This window comes from Cucurbita maxima, unplaced genomic scaffold (genome assembly GCF_002738345.1).
Source record: "Cucurbita maxima cultivar Rimu unplaced genomic scaffold, Cmax_1.0 Cma_Scf00032, whole genome shotgun sequence".
NCBI lineage: Eukaryota > Viridiplantae > Streptophyta > Magnoliopsida > Cucurbitales > Cucurbitaceae > Cucurbita > Cucurbita maxima.
Genome location: NW_019272048.1, coordinates 774,759 through 788,405, shown reverse-complemented (window position 1 = coordinate 788,405; position 13,647 = coordinate 774,759). Strand labels below are relative to the sequence as shown.

General features: G+C 35.8%; 1 protein-coding gene and 1 long non-coding RNA gene across 2 annotated transcripts; both read right to left on the bottom strand.

Moving 5' to 3' along the window:
* Positions 1–253: 253 nt before the first annotated feature.
* Positions 254–933, bottom strand: LOC111466902. Its single transcript, XR_002714433.1, has 2 exons — positions 827–933; positions 254–553 (listed from the first exon to the last, which is right to left on the bottom strand). It is a non-coding gene; the product is annotated as an uncharacterized LOC111466902 (long non-coding RNA).
* Positions 934–9,111: 8,178 nt separating this feature from the next.
* On the bottom strand, positions 9,112–11,451 carry LOC111466845 (probable indole-3-pyruvate monooxygenase YUCCA8). Its single transcript, XM_023111505.1, has 3 exons — positions 10,735–11,451; positions 10,078–10,449; positions 9,112–9,446 (listed from the first exon to the last, which is right to left on the bottom strand). Exons 1-3 carry the CDS (start codon positions 11,392–11,394, stop codon positions 9,216–9,218), a joined length of 1,263 nt encoding a protein of 420 aa, XP_022967273.1. The 5' UTR covers positions 11,395–11,451; the 3' UTR covers positions 9,112–9,215.
* Positions 11,452–13,647: the final 2,196 nt, after the last annotated feature.

Genomic DNA, 13,647 nt, shown 5'->3' with positions numbered 1-13,647 from the left:
CCTAAAAATTTGATTAGATTAATAAAATAAAATAAAAAATTAGCATGCAAGGGGAAAAACTTGTTTTAGGAGAAGTATTTTGAATAACATACTGAAGAGAATATTACAACCAGAGGGATCCTAATTGCATGTAACAATCTGTAAATGAATAAAACTCAAGTATAGATCTAATGTTCTTAGGGGAGGCAAACTTGATTCTTGAATGTATATTATTTTATGAATTAGGAAAATCTGTAACAAGACATAGTATTCATTAAATAAAGAACACATCGCTATAATTATAATACTTAAAAATGAAAGATATTAGAAGTATGGAATCCAGACAAGAACAAGTTCGTAGTATGGTTATTTAATAAATTGATTCACAAGTTCAACTCAGTAAAACCAAAAGGTTATAAAGGTGTAACGGTACAAAAATCATAAAAATACATACCGATAAATTTTGTTCAGAAGATACTCGGTTCACGCATCAGCATAAACCACTGCTTACACGAAATCATCTTCGAAATTCTGAAATCAAGTAAAAAGAAGACTGCAGCAACTCGTACAAAATCTGAAATAAAAATATCGAGATATATTCTTTGAATCATCGGACTGTCGTGCATAAAACAAGAGGTAAATTGAATGTACGAATCGAATCGATCAAAAAAACACCTAATTCAATCTAATCGGCGAACAAAAAGAATCTGATACTTCTGATTATGAGACTAACCGATAACGATCCTTAGTTTAATGAACGATATTAGCTTCGAATTCGACTAATCAATTAGCTAAAACTAATTAGGATTATATGAGGTCTCCCTATAAGAAAATCACCGAAACATACCTGCGTCATCTTACAGCAACGTGAGCCGCCATTAACTTCGAGCCCTAATATCATCAAACTTCTCGTCAGAGCGATTTCAGTTTAAAGAACGATGAACTTCCGCGCGCAAATTATGCTTTTGTACACAAATATTTTCCCTAAAATACTAGTGGGCCGACTTTTGTCATCAAATGAAATTGTGGGCCAGATTTTAAAAAGGAAAGGCTCAAATCCAATTCGTTTAGGGTTTGGATCATTGTTAACTGATGTAAACCTAAGCCCATTAAACGCTAAAGCCTTTTTGGCCCAACTCAGCAATACGGCCCAGCCCATCAATGCTTAGGAGGGTTATTGAGTTGATGGTAAATTTTTTTAATTCAAAAGATATATATATATATATATATATATATATATATATATATATATATAGAAAGGTTGAAAATTCAAATTCATTTAAGAGAAAATTGTAAATAGGGGTACGCGTATGGTCGATAAAGCTTAACATATTTTCAATCTCACGATTAATTTATGTCTCAAATTTAAAATTTTGGTTCACGATAAGTCATAATGTATGCTCGTTATCGAAAAAAAGAAATCTTATGACTTTACAGCATATAAACAAACATTGTAACTAAATAGACCATTTCGTTTCCTTCTCTTTAAAAATTATTCAATAAAGTCGTCTTATAATACCTGTGACATGTATACCCACGATCCCTAATAAACAATAGATATTGTTAGACGAATACGACTCTCCACAATGGTATCATATGGTCCACTTTGAGCATAAACTCTCATGGCTTTGCTTTGGGCTTTCCCAAAAGGCTTCATACCAATGGAGATAGTGTTCCTAAATTAGCCCATGTGGGACTTCCACGCTCACCAACACCTCCTCTTAATCGAGGCTCGACTCCTTTTCTTTTCGAGTCTTAGTTATTTTTTACTATGCTTTCGAGTAGCCTTGACTCCTTTTCTTTTGGAGTTCTTTGTTCTACATTTGAGAATTCTATTAGCATTACTAAGTTTAGGGCATGACACTCTAATACCATGTTAGACGAATACGACTCTCCACAATGGTATGATATTACTTTGAGCATAAGCTCTCATGGTTTTGTTTTGGGCTTCTCCACTAGACCTCGTTTCAATGGAGATAGTATTATTTGGTTATAAAACTATGATCATTTCCTAATTAGGGGATGTGGGATTTCCATCCACCAACCACCAACAGATATAGCTTCGAGATACGTTTATGGTTTTTTTATTGTACATTCCTAGATATAAAACAATCGACTTATTATAGCTGACTCGTCAAATAATTTCTCGTCCAATCCGTTCAAATCCAAACAAAAGAAATTGACTTTAAAAAAGTGATAGATCAAGAACCTATAAAAAACATATCATAATAAATGTTTACATAAAAATAAAAGAACAATTTGAAATTCTCCCATAATAATTTAGGGTTTAGTCCAGCACTATTTTTGTAAACGAGTTCTGAACTTAATGATATTCTCCTCCAAGCATGCTTACGTAATCGTTCAAGCTCACCGCTAGTAGATATTATCTGTTTTAGCCCGTTACATATCATCGTCAGCTTTATGGTTTTAAAATGCGTATGGTAGTAAGAGATTTTCACACCATTATAAGTAATGTTTTGTTCCATTCTCACACCGAAGTGAGATCTTACAACTTAACTCCAAATTTTTAATGAGAGCATAAACAGTAGAATTTTTAAGGAAGAAAAAAAAAAGCAATGCCCCCATCTGTTTGTTTTGCAAAATTTAGGGTTTAGTTAGCCCGATGATGTTTTTGCAAATGTATTCGGCATGCTTATGTAACAACCTAAACCCACTGCTAGTATATATTGTCCGTTTTAGCCCGTTACGTATCGTCATCAGCCTCATTTTTAAAACATGTCTAGTAGAAAGAGGTTTCCACACTCTTATATTAAATATTTCGTTCACCTCTCCAACTGATGTGAGTTCTCATAGCTTAACAGAAAATTTTTAACGGAATTCAGTGCATTAAAAGGGTTATGATCACACCGAACAGCTCTAGAATTGTTCAAGAATCGAAATAATCATAACCCTAACTAGGGTTTTTTGGTATTATTTTGTCAACGGATTTAAAACGTGTCTGATAGGGAGAGGTTTCCACACTCTTATAAAAAAATGTTTTGTTCACCTCTTCAATCCGTATGAGATCTTAGAGCTTAACTCCAAAATTTTAATGGGATCCATTGCATTAGAACGAGTATGATCACACCGAACAGCTCTAGAACTGTTTGGGAATCGCAATAATCATAACCGTAGCTAGGGTTTTTTGGTTTTATTTTGTCCAAGTGAAACCTGATAATTCAACTTTGAGACAACTATGTCCGGTTTTGGACAAGAAAAAAACAAAAGAACAGGCTGACAACCAAGCATGCGGCAGAGCTGCCTGAAGGGGTTTTGAGTTTGTCTGTCAGAATATAATATGGGTCAAAAATTCCATCTTTATCACATGTGGGTGATCCCATTCGTAGACATTACTTTTTTCTTCTTCTTTTTCTTTTTGGGTTTGTCATTGTCAGATTATCAGAATCATTTGCCCAATTAAGCATGAACTTCCTTGTTTAGATGAAGGTTCCTTTTCAATTCTCTTTATGCATGAAAAGTTTTGATGGTCGCTTTATACCTTCTATGGCGGGTAGTATTGCGTTACGACAACGAGATCTTCTATATCTTTATGTTCGTTTACGTTGAAATTGAGAAAAATGGACAAACCCGACACCTATGTCGACTCCCGACAAAGTGTTGAATGATAAAAATTGGTATGAGTGATGTGTTTGGACAACGACACTTCTATACCTTTCTACTGACATGTCAAAGTCGAGAAGGTGTACAAACCCACCTCGCTCGACCCCAATAAAGTGGAATAGATGAGACCTTTTATATATCTTTATAATCGTACGTCAAAATTGAGAAAACTTAAGAACCCATCAACTAAATCCACCCCGAGAATATATTGGGTAAATGAACAAACCCACCACCTCAGTCAACTCCAATAAAGTTGAATGATACAAATTGAGAACTGTGATATGTTAGGACACAAGCCCTCTACATGTCTCTATATTCCTATGTCATAATTGTGAAGACCGTCCTAACCCATCACTACACAAAAAAATTGGACGAGTGATATGTTAGGAACAATGAGACCTTCTATATCTTTATACTATTAGTATGTCGAAATCTCAATCCCGACGAACACTTCCTAACACCCTTTTAATGGGTAAGATAGAGCAGTTCACCTAAGAAGTTTTCGACTTTAATGGATAACAAACTGGAACTATTGACGTGTTAAGACAATGAAACCATAGATATCGTTTAAAATAACCTCGACGATGACTGAGATTATTATTATTAGTTTAAAGAGGCCATGTTTAACATCTCTAGAAGAGGAGATGGATCAACTTACCTAAAACCCACAAGGGTTTAAGGCTCTAATGAAAGGAGTGCAATAGAAAAAACATGTGAATTAAGGAAGAAACCAATGATTTGATGAAGAAAGCAAGAGTTAGGTAAACAAATCCAAGACTCCTACCAACAAAACTGTACCCTTTTGGAGTAGCTTAATGGATTGAAAAGAGACCCTCATGGCTCCATGATCATATCTTTAAAATATTGAGGGAAAACTCAGAATGGAAAACCTAAAGAGAACAATATCTGCTAATAGTGAGCTTGAACTGTTACAAATGGTATCAGAGCCAAACACCGAGTAGTGTGCCAATGAGGACGCTGGATTTCGAAGGGATGTGGACGGTAAGATCTCACATTGGTCGGAGAGGGGAATGAACCATTCTTTACAAGGGCGTGGAAACCTCTCCCTAGTAAATGTGTTTTAAAACATTAAGGGCAAGTCCAAAATGAAAAACCTAAAGAGAACAATATCTGCTAGCGGTGAGCTTGAATTGTTACAAATGATATCATAGCCAGACACAGAATGGTGTGCCGATGAGAACGCTGGATCCTTAAGGGAGATGGACGGTAAGATCTCACATTGATCGGAGAGGGGAATGAACTATTCTTTACAAGTGTGTGAAAACCTCTCCCTGTGTTTTAAAACATTGAGGGAAAACCCAGAATGTAAAACCTAGAGAGAACAATATCTACTAGTGGTGAGATGAACTATTACAAATAGTATCAGACTCGGACACCGAGCAGTGTACCAATAAGGACATTAGGTCTTCGAGAGAGGTGGATTGTAAGATCCCACATTGGTTGGAGAGGGGAACGAATGGTGTACCAGCGAGGACGCTGGACCTCCGAGAGAGATGGATTGTAAGATCGTCCCACATTGGTTGGAGAGGGAAATGAAGTAACCCTTATAAGGGCGTGAAAACTTCTCTCTAGATGCGTTTTAAAATCTTGAAGAGAAGTTTGAAATAGAAAGCTCAAAGAGGACAATATCTATTAGCGATAAGCTTACACAGCTGCTACATATTATATTGAAAAGATAATACTCATCAAAAGATAGATAGAGGTGCAAGAATAGCAGACAGATAACATGTGAAGGAACAATTATCTGAAGTTGCATCTTCAATGGTTTGTGAAGGCACTACAAATTTGGGCCCTTTTGATAGGGTTATTTCATTCAAGATTATTGAGTATCCCACGTGTTGTAGTTATGCCTTTTCTCTGCACTAAGTCTTTCTTCAAGTAGATAATGCTTGGAGAACTTGAGAATGTGGGGGTGGGGAAACCAAGGGTCACTATCTACAAAAACCCATATTTTCGTTCTTCGATTCAAAAATTACATCTTTAGTCCCTGAACTTTAATATAATTTCTAACGGGTCTCGTTTAGTCTTGAAATATTACTCTTTTACTCATCGAACTTTGAGTTATTGGGATAGGGAAACCAAACGAGAGAATATGGGTCGCCATCTTCAAAACCCATTTTTTCGTTTTTTCGTTTTCGGATGAAAATTTGCATCTTTAGTCTCTGAACTTTTAGTATAATTTCTATTCGGTATCTTCTAGTCTTGAAATATTACTCTTTTACTCACTGAATTTTGAGTTAGTGAGGTAGGAAAAGAGAGAATATGGGTCACTATCTTCATAACCCATATTTTCGTTTTCCAGTTTTCGGATGGAAAATTATATATTTGGTCCCTGAACTTTTAGTATAATATCTACTCGATTTCTTCTAGTCTTGAAATATTACTCTCTTACTCACTGAACTTTGAGTTAGTAGGATGAGAAAATCAAAATAGAGAATATGGATCACTGTCTGCAAAACCCATATTTTCTTTTTTCCGTTTTTAGATGAAAAATTGCATTTTTGGTCCCTAAACTTTTAGTATTTTATATCCGATCTCTTTCTAATTTTGAAATATTACTCTTAGTAGGGTGAGAAAACCAAAAAAGAGAGACTATTGGTCACTATCTTCACATATTTTCGTTTGTCCATTTTCGAATGAAAAATTGCATTTTGGACCCTGAACTTTTAGTATAATTTCAATTTAGCCTCTTTTAGTCTTGAAATTTACACTTTTACTCCTTGAACTTCGGATTTAGTTTTTATTTTGTCCTATAATCTCAAAATCTTACCCTTTTATATCTTATTTTTCATTAATTTTTCATCACAAAGTGAAAACTAATACCAATCACGGAAAGCAAATCACTGAAAGCAAATACCGAAAAAACTCGTAAAGACTAAATGTGTAAAATGAAGAAATCTAGGGACCAAATGGAAACTACACTCAAAATTTAAGGATAAAAAATATTATGTTCGAATTATTTAGAACGACTTTTCAAATGCTTAAAACTCGTTACATTAAGTCAAGCGTTCATGTGGGCTGTTCTAAAGAATAAGTGTGTAGGAGACAAACAAGGCCACGCCATGTAGTTTCTATTTGTGGGCTTTTTGCTACTTTCAAGCAATGCAATGCCCAAATTTAATTGCATATGACAAACAAAAGCACTTTACATTATTTTATGTGAAATTGCATCACATTTCTCTCTCCCTTTCAAAAGCTAATAGGTCGGAAAAGCTATGATCGGAGAAAGCTAATAGGCTATTTCGCTAAACGAAAGGAAAAAGCATGTACGGGTTGCCCTTATTGTAAGGGGCAGAGGCGAGTAAAAAATGTACCAGCCCAAACTCATAAGATATTGTTTACTTTAGCCCGTTACGTATCGTCGTCATGTTCATGGTTTTTAAAATGATTTTTTAGAAAGAGGTTTTCACACCCCTATAAAAACGTTTCGTTCCCCTCTCCAACCAAGGTGAGATCTTACAATCCACCCCCCTTTAGGGGCCCAACGTCCTCGCAAGCACACCACCTGGTGTCTGGCTCTAATACCATTTGTAACAGCTCAAGTCCACTACTAGCAGATATTGTCCATTTTGGCTCATCACGTATCATCATCACCCTTACAATTTTTAAAATGCGTCTTTTTAGGAAGAAGTTTTCACACTGTTATAAGAATACTTCGTTCCCCTCTCTAACCGATGTGGGATCTCACAAAAAATGTCAACTAAACTTAGTTATGACTCTTGATCCGGTTCAACTAGGTTCTTCCATCCTTAGTTTCTAATCTCTTCGTGAAGAAATCAACAAGGGTTGCATACAAAATATCTATTGACGAAACATATTGTATTACTGACCAAAGATTATAGGATTCAGATCTACACCTCTACAAGTTGAGCTCGGGTGAGCAAAGAGTTAGATATACAAAATTCATCGTTAATAGTAAATGTAACCCATGTGGCGGTAAGCAGAATTCCAAAAATACCCTTCAACTTCTAGCGAGGAAGACAGACTCGACTCTGAATCTTCGATCATTTTAGCCCGTAACTCATAATTGAAAATTTTTAATCTTTTTATAAAAAGCGATTTTTAAATTTTGATTTGATTTTGAAGTAATATGATGATACAACGATGGAAGTTATAGCTCATAATGTCATGTTTTTGCATAATAAATGGTCCAACTGTTCCCTATCTACTACATGACATCATTTCCTTGTTTTAAAATGACCTTCCTATTTTGTGTGTATTATACTCATACCAATGTTCATGATTGTGACACCTACAATTTATCTTCTAGTTTTCGATATGATAAAATTTTGATTACGATCACGTTAACGATCATAAACACTGTTCAATGACACATTTTTCTTTTAGACACTTGGATTGTTCACGAAATTAAGCCGTCTTTCTAGTCCGTCTCACATGTGCTTGCCTGACTCAAAAACTTAGTATTCCATCAAAAACATTTGAGTCCGTTTATAAATTTCGTTAATCAATTGTTGTCATGGTGTAGTTGGTTATCACGTTAGTTTAATATAATGAATGTCTTCGATTCAAGTTCGACATCCAGTTCGAGCCGATGCCTTGTGAACTATACCCAAGTTTCCAATTTTTCGGGCACCCTGTTGGAGTCAATGCCTTGTGAACTATACCCAAGTTTTCAATTTTTGTTTACAATGAAATTTCACTATTCTTATCGAGCATACTGTCACGATATTGTAGACAAGTTTATCCTCTTAAACATATGATAGAATTGATTACGAGAGTCGATTTTCAAATCTATATCTAACATTGCAAAATTATGAGATACAATGCCTCATGTTTGCTAATTGAACTGCACTCATCTCTTACCGTTCAGCTTACTATTTCAACCACAGTTTGTTATGTTCAACCTACTGTTTCAATCACAGTTTGTTACGAGACAGTGATTGAGTTATAACCTAGCGAGCAGTCAAGTATTGCTCGTAATTTTCCGTCTTTCAAGTCAAAATGGTCAAACTCAAAGTAACTAGAGTTAAAGTTTAGAGAGAGAGAGAGAGAATGATTGTGAAGTTAAGTTCGATTTATCCATGGTCCTACCTCTATCAACTGATACCCTTTGATAGAAGCCTGTGAGCAACTTGGCAATATGAGAACATTGAATCTCGTGGGGCTTCTCGACCTGACTCGATCCTCCAATGACGTATCAACACATCGCTTCTCTCACCTTGAAAAGAGAGGAGAGAGAAAAAAAGAGCTTTTTTTTTTTTTTAGTTCAAGACCTAATTGATCATGACCATCCATTGAAGTGTAGAAGCTCTATTTAAGGAACTGTTGAATGAAACAATGACACCCCAACAAAGTAGCTCAATGGGGGAGACAGCAGCAAGTGAGCCAACAAAAAACAAACATGAATCTGTGTGGTTTTTTTATTAGATTAATGAAATGAAATTTATTAATATAATATATATATATATATATATATATTTCAACAAAAAATGCCCAAAAAAAACAAGTCAAAACTTGGGCTTTTTTTTTTCATCCTTTTTACTGTCTATATTTATCTCTAATCCTTTGTTTTTTTACAGTGGAATTGGGAATTTACAGCAAAAGAATGAACAATGAAGATTAGGGTTTTTGGTTTAGAATTGAGAAATGCATCTTGTTAAGGAAGCAATTGGGTTCTTCTTCTTTTGCTGCTTTGTTTCCTCTCTCCAAACACTGCCTATGTCTTGGGCAATTTTAATGGCGTCTGAGGCTGCTCCTGATAGCCCTCTCCTTGTGAACCCAACAGCATAAAGCCCAGATTTTCCTTTCCATCCATTTGGGAATGGTGTTCTTGGGAACCCATTTTTGCCAAAGAATTCCCTTTCCTGAAACAAACAATCCCAAAACAAACATTAGATTTTGAAACATAAAAGTGTCTGCGGTACGGTTCCTGTCAATCTCACGATTTTAAAACATGTCTTTAAGAAGAGGTTTCCACACCCTTATAAGGAATGCTCGTTCTCCTCTCCAACCGATGTGGGATCTCACAATTCACCCTTGAAAGGCTCCGCTTAGTGTTTGTAACGACCCACTAGCAGATATTGTCTTCTTGGGTTTCCTTCAACGTTTTTAAAACATGTCTACCTGTGAGAATCTCACAATCCACCTCTTGGGAGCCAGCATCCTTGCTAGTACACGGCTCGGTGTCTGGCTCTGATATCGTTTGTAACAACCCAAATATTGTAGGTTTTCCCTCAGGGTTTATAAAACAGCTCGGGTAGGGAAAGATTTTCACACCCTTATAAGAAATGTTTCGCTGCCTCTCCAACGGATGTAGGATCTCACGATCCAATTCCTTAGGGGCTAGCGTTCTTGTTAGCACATCGCCTTAAGGAGAGGTTTCCACACCTTTATAAGAAATGTTTCGTTTTTCTTTCCTAGATCTCGGAAACAAAAAAAACTAACAACATAGGATTATACAAATGAAGGAGATTCCAATGTTTCGATCTTTCTCACCTGAAGCCAAAATGGCACGTTGCTTCTATATCCAGTCGCCAAAAGTACTGAATCAATGCTCATTTTTTCGCCATTGATGAACTCGACTTCTGTTCTGTTGAACCTTTTGATCCCTGGAACAACCTTAATATCTCCGGATCTGATTTTGTTAAGTGCTCCAATGTCCAAAACAGGGGTTTTTCCTGTCGTGTTCTTGAGCTCCAATGGCCCCATTAATGGCCGTTTTAGCCCATATTTCTCTATGCTCCCAAGCACTAACCATGCCAAAATCAGCATCAATTTGTCCACCAGCCATAGCGGCAGCCATTTCATTAATAAAACAGCCAATTCGAACGTAGATTTCCCAAGAATTTCCCTCGGCAAAACATGAACCTATAAAATTATAATACTAAATCAAATTAGAACAAAAACCCATTTGAAATCCGAGCTTAAAAATACAAAAATTGTAATACAAAATCAAATTTGATCAAAAAAACCCATTTAAAATCCGAGCTTAAAAATACAAAAATTGTAACCCATTTGAAATCCGAGCTTAAAAATACGAAAAAAAAACAAAACGAATGAGAAACATAAGTGGAATTGAGAGTATAATCTGATGTTATTACATGAATGTTATAAGACGAAATATATTCCACAAATATCTTTAGAGATTCTTACCGAGCTACGAACCACCATTGATGGAGAAGCTTCATGATTGCAAAGGTCTAAAGAAACTTCCATGCCGGAATTCCCACATCCGACGACAAGAACATTCTTCCCTTTAAACCTCTCGCCGGATTTATAATCGGAAACATGCAAAACCTCGCCGGAAAATTCATTAAGACCTTCAATTTCCGGCATGACACATTCAGCATTCTCGCCGGTGGCAACAACAAGCCACTGACAAACGTACTCAACCTCACCGGGACTGGACTCTGTTTTGACACGCCAAAGCCCACCGGTCTGATCGAACCGAGCCGATTGAACGGTTTCGTTAAACCGTGGCTTAATTTCGAATTTCTGTGTGTAGGATTCAAGATATTGAATGAATTGTTTCTTGGAAGGGTATTCTGGGAATTCTTGAGGAAATGGAAGCCGAGGGAGCTGACAAAATTGCTTTGGAAGATGAAGCCTAAGCCGATCGTAAGTCCGTTTTTGCCATAACGAAGCTATGCAATCGGCTCGTTCAATCACTACAAATGGAACGCCTTGTTCTCTCAAACAAGCCGCCGTCGCCAGCCCCGCCGGTCCGGCGCCGACGATCACCGGTCCGTTAACCCAAACGCTGCGTTGAGAAAACAAAAAGGGTTCATCGTTAGGAACAAAATTGGTCTCCATTGTTCCTCGTTAGAGAGAGAGAGATTGGTTTTTTTAGAGAGAGAAAATTGGAGAAGGAGAAGAAGAAGAAGAAGAAGAGAGTTTGATTTGGAGTGAGGGAAGGAGGTTGAGAAAGGCTTAAATAGAGGAACAAAGTGAGAAGGTAAGAGGGCTTATTAAGAGGGTCATTCTCAAATCATATGACTCATGGATCCCTTTTTCTTATTTTATAATATGATTGCACTACATACTTTAAAACATTATAATATATCAACTCATTCACACCCGGTAACAACAGTCCAGGTCCACCGCTAGTATATATTGTTCGTTTTGGCTCGTTAAGTATTGTTGTCAGTCTCACGATTTTAAAACGCGTCTACTAGGGAGAGGTTTTCACACTCTTACATTGAATGCTTCGTTCTCTTCTTCAATCTACGTGGGATCTCGTAATCCATCCCCCTTGGAGGTCCAGCGTCCTCGCTGGTACACTACTCGATGTATGTGGCTCTAATACCATTTGTAACCGTCTAAGCCCACTACTAGTAGATATTGTCCGTTTTGGTCCGTTATGTATCGTTATCAGTTTCACGGTTTTAAAACGCGTCTATTAGGGAGAGGTTTTCACACTCTTACCATGAATGTTTTGTTCCCCTCTCCAACTGATGTGGGATCTGACAATCCACCCCCTTGGGAGTCCAGCATCCTTGCTTGCACACTGTTCGATGTCTAGCTCTGATATTATTTGTAACAGTCTAAGTCCACAGCTACTAGGGAGAGATTTTCCCACCTTTACAAGGAATGTCCCGTTCCTCTCTCCAACCGATATGAGATCTCACACGCCCACACACACATCCAGTTAAAATTTTACGAGACAACTCTAAGATTCTCTACATTTTAGAGAGTTTTTGTTCAAATTCATATCGACTATTAGGTCCGCTCACGTAAAGTGAGGAGTTGAGCCTAAATTAGCTAATCAGAACCACAATCATACTTCCTATGGTTAACCCGTGTCTAGAGAGAACCCATAGTGCAACCGAACATGAGCCTGTACTAAATTCCTTGCTGGTCCTTGGAGACCAAGTGGTAAGGTCATGATCTCCCAGGAAACAGATCAGTCATTTTTCCTAATTTGAACCTACCTGTCTTAACCAGTTAAACTATGTTCAAGTTGATAATTTATAGCAAGCATATGATGTGACATATTTCGGTGGGGTGATAATGAATTTTCAACGCTTGACATTGTTTACAAAATACGCGATCAAGATATAAGCTCGATCAATAAAGATGCATGTATTTTCTATATACTTTAGTGTAAGATTCATGTAGTTAGTTGTCGAGTGTCACTGTTTCAACTGTATCAAATGACTAATCATTTTCTAAAAGATACTAAGATTAAAAAACATGTTTAAAACAACATATAATTAGTGATCACATTACGATCGAATTTTATTTATATTATGGTTTTATTTACTAAACGCTATTAATTTGTTAATTTTATAACTAAATTAAACTTTATGGGATTAATCATTGATATAGAGATTTGAAAATTGTACTTAGAGGAGATTCTATTGGGACCCAAAGAGGATTTTGAGATCCAACGGTTAATTCATAAATTATTAATATAAATCTATTTGGAAAATTAAAAAAGAAAAAGAAAATATCCACGTGGGCGAGATGCCAAGTTGTAAGAGTAAGGACCCCACAAGTGTCCAGCGTGGACCCAACAAAGCCTCTCACCACTTGGTGAATTTGGGATTGAATATCAGTAAAGCTGTTAGTTTTCAGAGACCCCATTCTGCCAACGGTTTTGTGCTTAAAGCCACGTGGCCATCCCACTGTGCTATCACATAAAGTGAAATATATATATTTTTTTTGTTTTGTTTTTTTTTTTTAAAATTATAAGTGATTCTCCATTTTTTTAAAAAAATCAAATAAATTATAAGACACTGTTTAATAAATATTTAATTATTAGTTTGTGAAAATTAAGTTTATTAACATTATTTTTATCTATAATTTATTTTATTTACTTTGTTAATCATTATTTTTTTAAAAAATATTTTTTTTATTTTAAAACGTAAATTTCAAAAACTAAAAACTAAAAATAAAAAAAAAATCTTTATCCAACAATTTTTTTAAAAAATATAAAAATAAATTGATTTATAAGATATAAATTTAAATTTTTATATTAAATCAATAAATTTTCAAAGCAATTGAAAATTAGGGACTAAATTTTTAATTTAAAAATCAAGGACTTAATTGGTAATTTAACTCATC